This window comes from Cyprinodon tularosa, unplaced genomic scaffold, assembly GCF_016077235.1.
Source record: "Cyprinodon tularosa strain WSP-4 unplaced genomic scaffold, ASM1607723v1 ctg338, whole genome shotgun sequence".
In the NCBI taxonomy this organism is placed as follows: Eukaryota; Metazoa; Chordata; class Actinopteri; order Cyprinodontiformes; family Cyprinodontidae; genus Cyprinodon; species Cyprinodon tularosa.
The window spans coordinates 189,482-207,652 of NW_024039050.1; the positions used below are offsets into that span (position 1 = coordinate 189,482).

At 40.6% G+C, this 18,171-nt stretch overlaps 1 protein-coding gene across 2 annotated transcripts in view; it reads right to left on the reverse strand.

Annotated features, from left to right (window-relative positions):
• Positions 1-1,460: 1,460 nt before the first annotated feature.
• Positions 1,461-18,171, reverse strand: part of vash2 (vasohibin 2) — a 40,957-nt gene continuing 24,246 nt past the window's right edge. For both annotated transcript variants that reach the window (XM_038294291.1, XM_038294292.1), the window contains exons 6-9: positions 13,196-13,433; positions 12,967-13,110; positions 8,257-8,375; positions 1,461-2,253 (exon numbers count right to left, since the gene is read on the reverse strand). In XM_038294291.1, the coding sequence (XP_038150219.1) occupies positions 2,184-2,253; positions 8,257-8,375; positions 12,967-13,110; positions 13,196-13,433 (571 nt within the window). In that variant the 3' untranslated portion in view covers positions 1,461-2,183. The remainder of the gene's footprint in view (positions 2,254-8,256; positions 8,376-12,966; positions 13,111-13,195; positions 13,434-18,171) is intronic.

Below are 18,171 nucleotides of genomic sequence, written 5' to 3' on the forward strand. Positions count from 1 at the left end.
AAAGTCAAGAGAAAAACTAAGTGCATCCTGGTATGGAGGGAATTTTGTTCCAGTATTGGAAAGAAAGAAAATGTTTTATAAATGAAAATTAGTTAAAAAGAAAAAAATGCATTCCAGAAAATAACTTTGATTATAACTTTTCTGTTTTCTTACATTTCTTTTTCATGTTTTCTTTCCTTTTTTCCAATTATTATTTTTTTCCTTACAGATTTAATCTTTTACATTTTAGATTGAGTTTTAGAAATGTAATCAAGCTTAAAGTAAAGAAAATGCGATTAGGAAAACTCAGTCTGAAAAAAAATTAGAAAAAAAAAGAATATATAAAACCTTTAAAATAGTAAAGTAAAAGAAAAGCTCAAAATGGAAAGAAATTGTTGAAAAATATAATCTAAGAAAAAGCATAAATATCACCCAAAACTTTATTATTAAGAAGTTATTCAAAGTTTTCATTTCTAGAGTACATTTTCCATCTTTTATTTTCAAAACAATTTCCAAAATTCCCGCCATACTTTTTCTACCAGCCGGATTTAAAAGCTGCCAGGAGCTTCTAATGAGACAAAGCTGAACATCAGCCCCTTTAAAAGCTCCAGTCTGTAGCTTTAACACAACACTAAAGCAGAAAGTAATCAACAACGACCTCAGAAAAATACTTATCTGTCCGGAAACTTATTTAGGACATTTTTTAACTTCAGTCTTTAATTTAACAAAGAATATTACCATGAAGTGTGTCGTCTCTAAGAAACCAGCATCTAATTTTAAATGCTCAGAGAACCAAGAGCTCCTTGGATTTAAATCTGAAAGACCGAAGCCTTCCATCTAAAAACAAAATGGCTGAAGGGCTTCGGTAAGCAAGAATCATCGTTCAGATCAGACCAAAACAGGAATATTTGGCCATAAAGTTCAAGTTCACCAATATGCATGGAGAAAACTAAACAGCCCAGCAGATAACACCAAGCACGGTGTTGGCGGGGTGAAGATCAGGGCATGTTGAGCCAACAGTGGCTCATAAAGATGAACCTGATCTGCTGAAGGTGTTTCTATAAGCTGGTAGTTTAAGTTAACTTAGTTTTTCCCAAGACTTTCCTGACAAAGAGCTGCTGGTTAAAGTCAGGCAGGAGCGTTTGAGTGAAAAATACAGAGATTTTCCATGTTTGGTGTAAAATAATACAGAAAAACATTTGATTACAGGTTTCCTTATCTGCTGATGAAAGGCAGAAGAATCCAAACAGCCAATCAGATTCCAGCCTGACCGGATCATTCAGACTGGATTCACGCCCAGCTGCTCCGGGAGCTTCTTATTTCTTTGACTTCCTCCTTCCAGAGGATCTAAACCTGTAATGATCTTTAAATTAAAACAGAAGGGATACGGTTCCATGTGTTCTAAATGGGCGAGTTGAAAAGGCGCTGACCCTTACACCATAATAAGGCTTTAGTTAAAGTCGTGTCACTTCCTGTTTCTCTGCAGCAGATTCCTTCTATATCCCAGCAGTCTGTGGGTTTGCTGCTGCTGTTATTTGTTTCTCTGCAGCATTAGTCAGGATGTCTGAGAGGCTTTTATCCACTTTTGACTCACATGAAGAACTTTTAAAGGTCTGAGGATGTAACCATGTTGGGGTTGAACATAGAAAGCTTGTTTTTTTTCTTATTTTTGCAGGAGGTGAAGATGAAAACCTTTGCCAGGTTAAACCTGTGCTGTGATGCTATCATCCCTCTATCACTCCCTCTGCTTCTCTCATTCCTCCCTTTTCTTCTTCCTCGTGCTATTTTGTTCTAGATTGCCTTTGCATCCTAAGTTGTTCCGATGCGACCTGAGCCGCATCATCTGGACCGCCGTTCGCTCAGAGCAGCTTTGGATTTCCTCATCTGACCGCTTCATCTCTGAGCTTTGCTAAATCTTTAAATTTTTGGTCGTTCTGCTGAAGCAATAGTTTAAATCTGCTAACAAATCATCCGTCATGGTGGAAAACTCACAGGAAGATTGAGGAACTTGTGAAATCCAGGAAAAAGAAATTAGTTTTTTTATAGTGTTGAGTGAGCCTTGAACACCTCCCCTTAAAGAAATGACTAAGTGTGGTTAGAATCCTATAATCAGTGTAACTGTGCTGTTTGCACCAGGTTACTTCCACCTGGTGGCAGTTATAGACCCTTGGCTGAGAAAAGGATGGATGGGGGGTGGGGGGGCATCAGATGCGGATCTGGTAACCGTCGCTGAGGGTGCTGAGCTCCAGAGGTTTCCTCTCCACTGAGGCCGGCCTGAAAGGAAACCAGACGAAGCAGATTAACTCCAGCTGTTTGTTGAAGTGATGCTAAATGACCTGAAACTGTTCAGCTGATAAACCCTTTTCTTAACTCTACTTATTGAGAAGAACTTCTGGTAACTTCAGAAGGAGAGACAGCAGCAGAATTTATGCCCCGCCCTTCTCTGACTGAGAATAGGTGGGAGCGTCTCCCAACCTTCAGACAACGGACTCCAGGTGAAGATGTTCAGTCACAGAGCAGCAATGAGCTCTGTGAGGGTGGCTGATGAAAACATTGCAGGGAAGTTTGCTCCAAGGAGAAGGAGGCGGTAAGAGCCACAAACTGTTTGCAGCGTGGAACGATTATAGATTAACTTCATGTTTCCAAGTTTGAAGATGTTTCGCTTCCCATCCAGGAAGCTTTTTCAATTCAAAATGTCAGAAATAGCGTTGAGTTTGTGTCTTTATAGAGTGGACCAAAAATAAAGCTTGTTGTGGCTTAGAAAACATGCAAATTAAAGGTATAATATGCAACCGGTGTTGATTTTCCAGTGAGGCTCCCCCCAGAGGGCGAAAGTAAAAGTGCACTGTCATAAATATGCTCAGCTGTTCTCCTGGTTTCTCCGTCAAGTCAAGCGCGGTTGTTTTGAGCTTAGCAGACAGGCGAACGCAACCAATCACCATGTCTACTGCGGTAAGTGACTATTTTGTTCCAATTTTCGAGTTTGAAAATTTAGCATGTTTTCATACATTATTTTCTCGCTGGTTCCGCCATGATAACTGCACAATTATCGCCACTGCCCTAGCAACGAGCATGCCTTTCACTGGGGGCGTGTAGCAGTTCTCGCCGTGAAGCAAGACCGACTCTCGGGATGCACGAGACTTCTGAGCCTGTGGGTGCGGGCCGAGGGCTCCTGCAATTACAAGTACTGTATTTCCCCTACAGACCACCACGGCGGCCGAGAAAACCTTTGTTTGACCTGAAATGACTCATTTAATCATCCAAAACGTTATGGAACACATTAATTAACTGAAAAATGTTGCATAGTGTGCCCTTAGGAATAGGGATTGTTTGGGTTCTTTGTTAGCATGCAATACCTGATACCTGTCTATGTCTCTGAAATTGGGCCGTTAGAGGGAATTGCTGGCCTGGCTGAACAGGCGAGGTCTTCTGTTCCCCTGTAAGGTGGTGGGAGTTGCAATGATAGTGGGAAGGAATCAACTCTATTACTGCATTCTAGGTTTTTGAAAGCTAATATGAGTCCACCACCTCTGTTTAAGGTTGGTTTTTCTTTTTTAACATAGATGGCTTCCTTCACGCCCCTCTCAAACCACCTGTCTTCATTGTCCAAAATGTGAACATTCTGGTCCTCAAAAGAATGTCCTTTGTCCATAAGGTGTAGATATAACACAGGTTGCTCTTCTGTGGTGGGCCATTCGTCTGTGGAGAAGTTGTTTGGTTTCTCCAATATAAAGATCAGAGCATTACTTACTGCATTGCCAAAACAAGGCTTTGTTTTTGGTCCACTCTATAAAACCAGGAACTCAACGCTATTTCTGACATTTTGAATTTAAAAAGTTTCCTGGAGGGGAAGAGAAACGTCTTAAAACTTGGAAACACAGTCCAGTGGATTGTTTTTTTTTTTTTTTTACTTTTTTTGGAATGACTATGACCTGGATGACTGAGAATCTTCACAAGTTATGAAATGTTAAAAAATTATTTGTTTAAAATGTGTGTTTAAGAAAAAGTAAATAACTACTGGAATGTAAAAATGATCACTGTCAAAGAGCCTTTTTGATTCTCTGGTCCTCCAGTCTAACATCTTCCTTTTCTCTCTCTGCCTCCATCTCAGATTCTCTCACCAGTCGTTCTGGTTCAAAGGAACTTCTGAAAACAGTTTGAGGTTTACAGAAATTGGATTGGATTTTTAATCTCTAACAATCGTTGTGCTCCTAATGAGTCGTTGTGAAATGCATGAACTCTGACTGAAGCTGTTGTTGAAGATGTTTCCCAGAAGCTGATGAAGAGCGCTCAGCTGTTCCAGCCTGCAGCATGATAACATTGAGGCTGCTGGAGTGGCAACATATTGTTAAGTAAGTGCTCTGTTGATAACACTAATGGCTTTTTAAGTATCACTTTTTAGTGGTTTAAAGTTTTAATGTGCTGCAGCACAAGACTGCAGTGGGAGGAGAGTTTAACTGCTCCCTGCAGGAGGTGGAAGTGGATTCATGTGGCGTTTGCACATGTTGGAACATCTGATCCAATTAAAAAAAAGTTTAAAACGTCTGTTTTCAGACTTTTATCAGACTCTGAATGTGCAGCTCAGCTCTGCCTTTTTTTCCAGGATTTTTTTTATTGTTTCATAAATTGGAAATGGAAACATGTTTTTATCCTCCTGTACAAGTTTGAAAGAAAATAAATCTTTGATTATGCGATTTAAAGGCAGGAAGGCTGACTCTTCTTAATAGTTACTGAGCTTTGAGGCGTTTTCTTGCTTTGGTTCAGATGAAACAAGGTAAAGGTTACATTACATCATCAAACCTGTAATAATCGACAAAAAGTATAAAGTGAATTTGATTGATTGCTGGTTGGCTTTATCGATCTCACAGAGGAGACATTTACTCGTTATATCAGCTAAAATAGTCAAAGAAGAAGATTCTGCCAAAGGAAGAAAAAAGGTGCATGGGATATATACAGTTTAAACATCGCATCCACATATGACAGCTTCGTTTTGTTTTTTATCGTAGGATCATTATACAGGGTTATTGCACCATGTGTTTACATGTGTATTTATTGGATGGATATCTACACTCACCGGCCACTTTATTAGGTACACCTGTCCAACTGCTCGTTAACACTTATTTTCTAAGCAGCCAATCACATGGCGGCAACTCAGTGCATTTAGGCATGTAGACATGGTCAAGACAATCTCCTGCAGTTCAAACCGAGCATCAGTATGGGGAAGAAAGGTGATTTGAGTGACTTTGAACGTGGCATGATTGTTGGTTCCAGAAGGGCTGGTCTGAGTATTTCAGAAACTGCTGATCTACTGGGATTTTCACGCACAACCATCTCTAGGGTTTACAGAGAATGGTCCGAAAAAGAAAAAACATCCAGTGAGCGGCAGTTCTGTGGGCGGAAATGCCTTGTTGATGCCAGAGGTCAGAGGAGAATGACCAGACTGGTTTGAGCTGATAGAAGGGCAACAGTGACTCAAATAACCACCCGTTACAACCAAGGTGGGCAGAAGAGCATCTCTGAACGCACAGTACGTCGAACTTTGAGGCAGATGGGCTACAGCAGCAGAAGACCACACTGGGTGCCACTCCTTTCAGCTAAGAACAGGAAACTGAGGCTACAATTTTCACAAGCTCATTGAAATTGGACAATAGAAGATTGGAAAAACGTTGCCTGGTCTGATGAGTCTCGATTTCTGCTGCGACATTCGGATGGCAGGGTCAGAATTTGGCGTCTACAACATGAAAGCATGGATCCATCCTGCCTTGTATCAACGGTTCAGGCTGGTGGTGGTGGTGTCATGGTGTGGGGAATATTTTCTTGGCACTCTTTGGGCCCCTTGGTACCAATTGAGCATCGTTGCAATGCCACAGCCTACCTGAGTATTGTTGCTGACCATGTCCATCCCTTTATGACCACAATGTTTCCCCTACTTCTGATGGTTACTTTCAGCAGGATAATGCGCCATGTCATAAAGCTGGAATCATCTCAGACTGGTTTCTTGAACATGACAATGAGTTCACTGTACTCAAATGGCCTCCACAGTCACCAGATCTCAATCCAATAGAGCATCTTTGGGATGTGGTGGAACGGGAGATTCGCATCATGGATGTGCAGCCGACAAATCTGCGGCAACTGTGTGATGCCATCATGTCAATATGGACCAAACTCCCTGAGGAATGCTTCCAGCACCTTGTTGAATCTATGCCACCAAGAATTGAGGCAGTTCTGAAGGCAAAAGGGGGTCCAACCCGTTACTAGCATGGGGTACCTAATAAAGTGGCCGGTGAGTGTATATCTATAGTTATTGCACAGGGTATCGAATAGTAAATTGCACATTATACATTACACAAGTTATTGCCGTTGTGTCGCACTGTGTTGTATTTTTTCCATTATATTTTAAAGAACGTGTTTTATAAAAGGAACTTTGAAAACAATACAATCTAGAAATGAAACTGATATATTTTTAATATAGTAACTTTGCTGTATTTTTAGTATAAAAAAATACATATATACACACACATACATATACACACACAAATACACACATATACACACCCACCCACACACACATACATATTAGGGGTGTAAATAATAATCGTTTTGTATCGATGCATCGATCCAACAGCCGACGATCCGATGCATCGATACGTCCGCAAGAGAATCGATTCATGTTTTTTTTTCTTCCGGTTTATTTTTATCCATTTGCTCCTGGGCGTAATTCTCCCTCCCGTGCTGCGGTGGCGCTAAACCTATTTTGCCCTCCTACCTCGCTTCCTGGTTATACTCTTACAGCAGTGTGTTGCAGTGAGCCTGACACAGAAATTTTTTGATTTACGCTCAGTATTGAAGCGTGGTCTGTGCTACACGCTGTAGGTCTAGATACGGACGAGGCGGCGAGGAAGTGGGGGCGAGTTTAGTCCGACAACGGAGGGACATGAGAGCCAAAAAGAGCGGAGATCCAGGTGGAAAAAGGGTCACCTCGCTCTTCTTCCACAATTTCGGTCGTAAAAACAAACCAAGACGGCCTCCTGTCTGCTGCACTGTCTGCGGTCAGCTACAATTTGGGAGAGGCGCAGCGGAGCGTCTGTGGAGGGGGCGGGGACGTCTGGAGCCGAGGTATTGCATTAAACTCATTGCACTGATTTTGTGCAGTATTTTTTGATGCAAAGCCTTTAAGAATCTATAACGCAGGGGTATTATTGTTTTTCAGTGATTTTAATGATCTGTCAAAGATTAGGCAGATTGACGCGTTCATGGATCAAACAAAATGTTGAATTTTCCAGCTTTAATGCATTTAATGAACAGAAAAAAAAGATTTTTCTAAATTGAATTAAAGCCAATTATTTCCTGGTTTCTGTACTTCAAAACCTTTAGATTTCAGGTTTCTGCTCACTTCCTCCAATGTCCTGTAACTGGTTTCCTCACTTTTAATTCCAACATGCTTTTTATGGTCCTATGCAGACATTAGACAGAGAAGAAGTAAAAAAATGACTTTCTAAAGGAGCCAGGAGAAACATTCCCAGGTATGTTAAAGTGTTTTTGAAAGTGAACTGAAATCATAAGGAAGGATGTGGTTCAGTTTGACGTTGGCCGCCCAGCCACATGGTAACGGCGGGTCAGTAACTAATTCTGGCGCTGCCCGTCTCTGTGAGCTGCAGCTGTCGTCCCGGTCAGATTGTGTTACATCCCGTCACACAGCTGACAGACACACAAACACGCTCAGCATCGTTCATGTCAGCCTCAGTCCTAATGACCTGCAGGCAGGACAAATCCGGCTCTTTTTACAGTGATACTGTTGGTGTTTAAAACAGAAAGGTATTTAGGACAAGTGTGATTAAAACTGGATAATAATCTTTACAGGAAGAGTTTAATTAGACAACTGGCAGTAGATTTTATTAACACACTGATTTAGCTGTGCTGTGTGTTCTAGAACTGAAGACACTCCATCACAGTGACCGTGCTGCTGGGTTTGTCTCCTTGGTGATAATGCTGAGCTACCCGTCAGTCTCACCTAATTTGAGATGATCTCTCATGAGTGTTGGTGCCTCTGAGGCTTAGCGTCGAGCTAACAGGAAGACGTCAGATCTCTGAAGACCTTCACACACAGTAGACAGGCTGAACTCTGCCTGAACCGAACAGGCAGAGAGGGCAGAAGGGAACAGAGGGAGCCGGGTTTGGGGTTTAACTCCCGGAGTGGGATCCTTTCACAGGCGTCTTTAGTTCGGATATTTTTTTAACTCCTGAACAGCTTGTTGAAGACACAAAACATTCACTTACGATTTGTCTCTGCGGTGTGCGCTCCGTCGCTGAGGGCTGCTCTGCCGTCGCCGTGGTGACAGCGACTTTCCTCGGCTGCGCTCCTTGATTGGCGACTGAGCACTGGAGGATTTTAGGATCTGGAAAAATTATATAAAAAAAAAAAAAGTTATTGCATCTTTCTAACCTGTCTGAAATACTGACATATCTATATTATCTGCAGAGCATTTTTATAACACAGTAATTTACATAGGGTCCAGTGGCCTTTATCTGTATTATTAGTTATTGAAAGGAAATTGGAGAAGAGAGAGAGGAAAGATATGCTGCGAAGGTCAGTAAGCAAGGCGGCTGCTTGACCCCTAAACAACCACCGTTCCCAATAACTCAGTGGTTTTAGTACTTGATTGTTATTGTCTCACTAAGACTGAATCCCTTCACATGTACTTAGTATTAAAATATTACTGATCAGAATTATTTATTTTCTCCTGCTTAAACTAAAACGATGTTTGGATGTAAAAAAAAAAAAAAAAAGAAATGAATAATTCCACAATGCAACAGCTGTCCACTGTCACTTCAATCTGCTGGTTTTCCATTTTAAAGAAAACCTGAACTTGACTGATAACAAGCATCAAATCAAGGAATTGTATCGACTTAGCATCTGCCTGTTTGATTCAGCTGATTATAAATAGTCTTGAGAAGAACTTTGTTGTGAATTTCCTCTTTATATTTAAATGAAACTAAACTAAAACAGCCCCTGATTGGTTGCTGCATTAAGCTGACCTCCTGCATTTAACAGCATTAGCTACCGATGCTGTTCAGCCACAGGGAAGGAAATCGGGTTAATATGATCAAGTTGGTCTGCATGAACAGATCTGAGTGTATTTTTGTTTACTTCCTAAATTCTGAAATGTTCCTGTTCCTTAAATTAAACTCATGTTTGTTCAAACTGAACCAGAAGCAAGCGGCTCCATTTGAATGTAAATGGAATCTATTAAACGCTTCTCTCTCCTCTATTAACTGATAATAACCGTTTAAAACAATTACTTTTCATCTGTCTATAATGATATTTTAGCCTACTTTATGTTCAAAGAAAGAAGAGAGTGAATCAATGAGCTCCACCTGTTGCAGTAAGATTATTTTGATTATTACCAGAACTTTTAATCAGTAAAAATCAGCCTAAAAACAAAAACCTGATCCCATTTTTCTCTGTTTTGACTGTTTCCCTAAACTTCCCGTCTTTAATTACTTTGTATTGTCTGCGGCAGGCACAGAAATTAGAAGCAGGTCTCTGACATGGCGGCACAGCGGACTCAGGTTAGTGTGTGTTGTCGTGAACATGTGTGACAACATTTGTGTGTCTGACAGCTGCAAAGCTTCTGACCTACATATCTCCAGTCATGTAGCCCCTATAACTGGAAACCAGCAGCCTCTTTTAAACAAACTAACAAACCTATAGGTCGTCTTGTCGGATTCAAAAGTCAAAGTGTTAGGAAAGAAAATGAAACGGGTTTAAAGATAAGATAGTACCAATAAGAGACAAACGGGGCACATAATCCTTTCCCCTCATGGCCTGGTTTCTACATCCCCTCCTCCTCCAAACACGATCCTTCCTTCCTTCCTCATCATGCCCTGAATCATTGTTGACCGCTCACATCCCATGTTCAGCCCAAAGGAAACTCCATCCATCCCTGATCTCACAGAAAAAAAACGCTTATTAAAGGTTTTCCTGTTCCATCAGAAAAGAGGAAAATGAGGTTATATCCGTTTTCTGCACGTTGAGTTGAACTACTTACTTTCATTTTCAGTCTGAAGGTTAAAACCAGATTAAGGTCAGTAAACAATCACAGGCTAAACAGGTTCTTACAAAAAGCTTGTTTTATATTTATTATTAAAAACCCATAAAGGTCATACCTGTCATGTGATTTGATTCAAACAGCCACGGTAGCTTCCTGGAAGAAAAGCAGCCATGTGCTGCTGCCCTGCTGTGTCACCTGCTTACTTAGTTTGGACCTTCTGAATTATTCTCTGCGCTGTCAGTGGTTTGGTTTTCTACTGCTGCTGACTGCTAGTTTCCTGTTCCTGTCTGAGGTGACATGTCTTCTGCTCTGTTACTGTAAAGGAAGTGAGATGTTTACCGAGGAGGTTCATTTAGTCCTCCTAAACATGGCTCTCAGTGGTTTTTAATCAAAAAGAAATCTTTTCTATTCACTTGCTCTATTGTGATACCTTTGATGTTTCAGGGTAGTTACTGTTATTACAAAATATGTCCTCTGGGTTTAACTTATCCTTTAGAGAGGAGTGAGCAGATTGCAGAGCCTAGGTATTTGCTCAGGAACAAAGAGAAGTTGTGATCTACAGGAGACTCTACTGACAGTCTGTGTTACAACTAGGCTACATGGAAGAACGGAAGTAAGAACACCAAGGATCGTATTTATATACAAAGCAAACATTTAGAAGGATGAGCTCTGGTCAAATAAAACAACAAACTAACATTCCCTAAACACACAACCCATCAATACACGGCAATGGCAGCAATAAATTGTTATCTTAATCAGGATACGGGTGCAAACATTTTAGGAATAAGGAGGAGGTTCGCCTTCCAGCAGAGGGTTTAAACTCTAAAACCTGATTAGGTTAGATTGGCCTAGTCTATTATAGAGACTGACATTTTTTCGGGAATCCCACGGGTCACGGGATTCCCGTGGGATGGAAGTCATTATTAGTAACGATCACTTGATTGGGACGGTACAGGATTAAATATTAACGGGAACAGACGGGAGCGGGAGCAAACCAATAGTAACTAAAAAAAAAACTAGGATTGATGCCAAAAAAATAAAATAAAATAGAAAGAAAAAAAATCCAGTACTGCACCGCCATTTTGTAGTTTTTTTCCTTGAAGCCTACACTATAATGCGAGTGAAAGAAAAACTACACAACCCAAAAACCAACAGTGCTTCCGCTCTGAGTTTTTCACCCGCGCTAAAAAAAAATTCAGATTCGATGTATTGGCATAAATCTTATTGAAGACAACAAGAATGCGAGTGGTGCAGGAGCGGGAGTCATTCTGAATGGGAGCGGGATGGGAGTGGGAGTAATTTCACCAGGAGTGGGACGGGACAGGATTCAGATTTCTACTCTGGCCCGGGATCGGGACGGGACACAATTTTTTTCTGTGGTAAATGGTAAATGGCATGTACTTATATAGCGCCTTTATTCAAGTTAGGAGACTTGACCAAAGCACTTTACACTACATTCATTCACCCATTCACACACACACTCACACACTGATGGTGGCAAGCTACTGTTGGAGTGGGACGGAACAGGAGTGGAAATCCACTCCCGTGTCAGTCTCTAGTCTATTAGCCTATTTACACCAGGCTTTTGAAACCATGCTGAGAATAGTCTGCGCACGGCAACCGAGATAAGAGCCGAGTGTAAATGAAACGCAACTGAACTGGACCGTGCCAGACACAACTAAACTGCACTAAATCTAGTCTTGGTTCAACAGTAGGGCTTGGCACGGTTCATCTGTGGCTCGGTTCTCTGATAACAAAGAGTGCATGAGCAGACGGCTTCATCTCCTATTTACAGTCAGCTGACTCATTTCCCAGGTTTTCCGGCATGTTCAGCTTTGTAATTAACAGATCTCTTCACCTGTTCACAACAAGAACTTCTCCTCAGCCTATTTACAATAAGTGGCATCAAAAGAGTGCTGTGCGACCTGTGATGATGCTGAGACCAAGAAGGATGACTTCTTCTGCTGACATTTCACAAAGGAGGAAATATCGCTAATATAAACAAACATAAGTTCCTGAATGTGACAGTAGGAGCCTTTCAAAATGGCCCCTCCCAGTCAAACAGCAGCCGAATGGCAGCAAACTTCCAGCCACTGGAGTTACTCCCTCCTTTTCCTGGGCGTGGATATTTTTTCCCTCCGACTCCACCCTTTCACTGAATTACAGGGTCTGACCAGGAGAAGGCGCTTCTCTTTAGATCTTAATGTCCGCAAATCATCACGGAAAGAATATTTTAGTACAAGGACTGGTGTTTGAAAAGGAATTGTAGGGGACCAGCCAAGGGCCCATCAAGGAAAGTGGGGAAATTTTGCATGGCTACTAATGTATGGGTGCCACCATTTTTGTTTGCATAATTCCCACCTTGAGAGCTGTAGTATTGTGGGCGAGGAGCCGTGTTATCATGATAAGTAAATGGTTGTAAGGAAAAACAAGTTCGGCACACTTAACTGATCCAAGCTCGGTCCAAACTCATCACGGATCGGTTTCAGAGGGCTAGTGGGAACCGGGCAAAAGTCTGAACATGAACCCGATGGCTTCTCAGTGATTAGACTTTAAAAACAGGCTTAAACGTCTCCTCTTTTTCAGCCCCAGGCTCTTTAGGGCCTTGGGTGGGTTTGGGGCCCCTCACACCTTCTACTGAGCACATCCTTCTGCTGAAGAAGCCTTCTAAACCTTATAAAGACAAACACACTCATGCACAGGGGTTGGATCCTAGTGTTCACCTAGTTATACAAGACACAAAGCTACAGCTCCACATATTTCTCTGAATAACATTATGGTTTCTTTGTAAGCTTTGCCTGACGAACATCAGTTCTCAGTGTTTTACTGGCAAACAGGACAAGTAGAAAGATTGGTCAAACATTTTACTCCGTAATAGAATCTAAATTTGATTACGAAAACAAAAAGTCCGATTTTTTTTATTGATAGAACAAACCTTCATCCTCATGTCCCGGCCATGCTTTTCCAGATCCTTCCTCATCTCCTGAGCTCCGAGCCGGGCCGCATTCAGCACCAAATACTTCCACTCGATTGGCTGAAAGACATGGGGGTCATGAGGCACGTACAAGCCAATCTTCACCTGAGATACGGACAAAACAGGTCACAAGTTAACCAGCCAGTTCATCTCATACTTTCTTATTCCGTCCGCTGTGCTGCTTTCCCACCTTCTTCAAAGTGTGCTGGTATCTTTTGTAAGAGTTCTCGAACTCGGCCACCAGTTCTCCCAGTGTTCGGTGAGTCAGAGGTTTGTCCATCAGGTCCTGGCGGCGGCTCATGCCCAGGGATCCATAGCGGCCGTTGCAGTAGACGCCAAGAACCACGTGATGAAAGCAGTGACCTGAAAACTGTGTCTTAAAGCTGATGGGGAAGCGCTCGAGAGACGTGAGCCCGTTGGTCAGGTAGCTGATCAGGAGCAGTTCAGGAAGAAAACTGTCATCTTAGATTTTACTGTCTTTGTATTTCTGCCATGAAGTATCAAGACCAATGTTTTTCCTGAGAAGGAATGTGAAAGAAACCTGGACTGGAACTGGGGGTGAATGTGTTTGGATGCGGCAGAGGAAGCACAGCGGCTATCATCACGTCTAATTACATTAAATTTGCAGCTAGAAAAGCACCATTGTTATGATCATACAGCCAAAGCTTTTTGTGATTGCATGTTTCCCGCCTGATCAAATCAATCTTTCACAATCTTAGTTTTTTTTTCTAGATAAACAACCAGACTATCAGAACCTAAAAAACCATGTTAAATCATGAAACATTAAATTTCGTCAAACATAATGTATTTTCCATCTTCCCCCTTCTGAACCTAAAAGTAGCAAATCAGCAACCTGCCACCCTTAAATAAACATAAAAATGAACCAGTTTCAAAATATAAATGAGTCTACAGATGCCAGTAAATTTCTAGACGATCTCTTGCATGGATGGGAGCCAATCATCTGCTTCGGATAAACGATGGAGGGTTGCGATCGGCCAGAACATAGCGGTGCTGTCTTCATTAAACATCTACTGTTGATTACGTAGCAACTTTGTCGCTATATTTAGCAACTGTCTGTGCCTCTAATAACTGTCTTTAAGTTTAATTTGATAACATAAGTTTGACTAAAGCAGTTTTGGTTCAGGTACGATGTTGTTTTAGTTTTAAACTTATGTTTAGTGTTTTAGTAACTTCCCACTTGGTCAATTATGATATTCTCTCCTATGGCTAGATCAAAGCTAGCCTCGTGAGACCATCCTGATCTCGCAAGCTTTCAAGATTTCACTCGCAGATCAGTCTGGAGACTCTCCGTTGAAGAAAATTTGGAGCCGTTCACCAAACGAACCTCCAATCAGCGTTGTCTTTGAGGCGGGTTGAGGTGTGACGCAACGAGAAGCGCGACAGTTCAGTCTAAAGAACATGGCGGCTTCAGCCGATGAAACTAGCGTTAGCGTGGCTATCGAGCAAGTTTTATCGGAATTACAGAGTATTTCTACACTGAAAGAAGAGCAAAACACTGCTCTGGAGGCTTTTCTCAGAGGAAAAGATGTTTTTGCTCTTCTCCAGACTGGTTTCGGCAAGAGTAGCCTGGCTGTTAGTACGTCATATGCTTCGTTGATCTGATTGGTTTATTTGGCCCGTCTATCACCAACATAGGCCAATCAGCTAACCAGTATTTTCGCCCCTTCCCAAAATGACTTCAACGGAAGGTTTCCAGATGGATATTCGGAGCAAATCCATCTGGCGGAGTCAGGTCAGATCAAAGCATTAACAGGTATACAAATCAGGTGATGATGTCATCTAGTACTTTTTAGGACAGCCAGTAGTGACTTTAACAAGACCTTGCAGAGAACTGTACCAGCGGTCATACACATCTGTGTGTGTGTGTCCTCATATATGGAAGGACACAGAAGCAGTGAAGGAGCTAAAAAAAAAAAGGAACACAGGATGAACTGTAAGCCCCGCCCCCAACCTGTTTTTCCCCCTTCTTGCACAGCACTCTGAGCTTAATTTAATACACTTAACACTTACATATAAAATGTTTCTACAGTAAAAAGTAATGCACAGAATAGATCGTTGGAAAGTTATCTGTCTAGTAGAACTACAGACAGTTTTTAGTTTAAATCTAGTCTGTGGGTTTTCCTACAGGTCCCAAGACACATGCCTTTTGTTTCTATTCTTTGGTCACTTTTAGCTTCATCTTCCTAATTTCTTCATCTATTTTTTTCCTTTTAGCCGATGTGGCAGCCTGTGTGTGAAGAAACAGACACTGGATGACTCGCTGCCTTCTCTGGTGATTTAGCAGCTATGCTGTATTGTTTACATATCCTGCCTGGAATGTGCTGGAGGAGCTGCTGGCCGTAAAAGACTCCTCCCATTATCGTGTCATTAGTGGAGAAAAGTCGACCCAGGTTGGCTCCAGTTCCTGTATTCGCTCAATCTCACACTTAGTCAATTGTTATCCGATTACATTTACTCAACAAACGCATTTTTCTTAACTAGAAAAGAGTATGAGGTTTAGTTCCTTAAAGTTTGTTCTAAGAATACATAAAGTTTAATAATCAAAGTTAGTTACTTTTATTAGTTACGTTGGCATAATGACCATAGGTAAATAATTATATATTTTTGACCCTTCAAAATGTATAAAAAAAAATATTTGTATACTTTTTTCAGTAAACTTACACTTTTTTATTACGTTACATTTGTATTTTAATGTATTTGTTTAAAAAAAATTGTGCCGTGAAAGCTGTGGCTTTTAATTGATAATTTTGACAAACTTCTATAAATTACAGCTGAGTTCAACAGGGTTCCTACAGCATAAGGCAAGTTCAATTCAAGACTTTTTCAGACTTTTTAATGCCACTTAAAATAAGAATTCAAGACCAAATTCACAAGAAACACAAGAAAAACCTGCTTGCGACAACTTTACCCAAAGGTTTATTTTAACATAAACCACTGCGCTAATGTTTCAAATTTTGAAAAGCTTCCCATACAGGAAGAAAGCTAAAAACAACAATTATTTAACTGAATTCACTAACTTTGTTTTAGCAGGGAACAAAACAAATCAGTTTTAAAGCCCCAACATAACCAGTGCTAAGTCTTTTTTGCAGCTATTTTTCTTTGTATGGTTTTCTTAGTATGTTTGATTTGGTGATAAGTGGAGGTGTTGGAGAGACAAGGGTGGAACTAAACCGAGAAATACCGGCTGTTTCTCTGTAACTCCCTTTTGACGCTTTGTGTTTCGCGCTTCGCATGTGCGACTCCACTGCCTTAATTCCCATCGTTCTGAGCTTGAATGACTTCTTGCACAAAATCCACTGAGCCTCATGTATGTTCCCTGGTTTTAGCCATGGAGAAAACTCTTGGCTGGAGACAATTTTGGTTACATTTACATATGCATATATTTTCCAGACAAAAAGTAAATGGTGCATCTCCCAAACGGCAGCAACAATGCTTCTATTGGTTCCGCTATCGGGACAGAACCAATGATGGCGAGCCCTTATTTTTTAATAAAAAAAAAAGAAAAGGTCAATTTTAACGTTTTATTTAGATTACAAAAATAAACCGTAATAAAAACAATCCTATTTATGATGTTTTAAAAATTTAGACCTACGAAAGACTGTTTTAAGGCATTTTAATACCAATTAAGGCCTTAGTTTTATTTTGAAGAATTCAATGCCTTTAAAGACTTTTTAAGGACCCGCAGGAACCCTGTTCAATGAGCAACATGTGGTCTGCAGGCAGCTCAGCTGGGACGTGAAAATCTAACACGGAGTCTGCAGGTCAACATACAACAGACCCTTGTTCCTCACTAATACACACTGATTAGGAACCAACATTTACAGGAAGTAGGAGACCTTAGCAGCTCAGTTAAAGCACACGCTGCTTCACAAACTATCCATCACCACAGAGTCAAAGCTGTTTCATGACAGTTGAGGTCACATCCAGAGACGCTCCGGTTTCAGCCTCCCAAACATGATCCTGTGTCACATTGTTTTCAGACTCAAACTTTTTAGTAAACATCTCTGAAATGAGTGAAATTAACTAAAACACCAGAGAGGCTGTTTATACTCCACTCTTTTTATTTGTTGTTTATAATTAAAAGAAGCCAGTAATTTCATAATCGTCACTATTTGGAAGCAAGTTAGAACCTGAATCAAGAATTTAGAAATATGGACCAAACTTCCTCAGCAAAACTCAATAATATCGCTTAATACCAAGAATAAAAAGGCTTATGCTGTGTTACCTAATCCATTCTGCTGCTCATTATTCATTTCTACTAAAACAGATCCTTAGAGACGTCTCCAGCACGGCCTTATCAGTGGCAGATAGAAACAATACAACATTTGCAGACAGATAGAAAGTGAACAGACTGAGACGGAGCTGCTCTGACCCAAAATAAACCCTGTGGATCCTGGAGAACCGTCAACACGGATGCAGACTGACAGCACCAAATGCCACAAGCTACAGCAAATGTTTTTCATCCCCTTCTTCCGCCACCATGCTTTCCTAGATTTTTTTTTATGGCAATTATTCATTTCAAATAATAACACTGAAAAGTTATTGAATTGTAAATTAAATTTAGGGCAGTATTGGAAAATTTTAAAAGCAAAAAATAAATAAATAAACTGTAGCAAGACTGTAAAAATTGAAATCCAAGTATTTTTTTCTTGCAATAAGTGTATTTTTGCCTTGATTTGCTCAGGTAAGAAAAGTAGACAATGGAAATATAGTTTATGTTTTTTACCCTGCGATACACTGGTCGACCTTCGCCCATAGAGCGCTGGAGATGGGCACCAACCCCAACATGCCCTGAAGGATAAGCAGGGGGAGATGGATGAATGGATAGATTTAAGTTTTTAAAAATAAAAAAAAAACACAATTTTCTTATTTTTAATTAATAATATATAATTATATAATTTTAAGAATAAAAAAACTACATTGGTAGATTATCTCATTTTAACCTATTCAAACTAAGGGCAAATTCAATGATTCTAAGATATTTCTACCAAAGTTTTAGACTAGATATTGCATTGTGTCATATAGACTCACTAAAGACTATAATTTAACAAAACAACATTTTCACACTGCAGAGGAACTCAGTCTTGGTCAAATTAACAAGTCCAAGAGACTTTTTCTTAATCCTGCACTTTAGGTGGTGGTGAT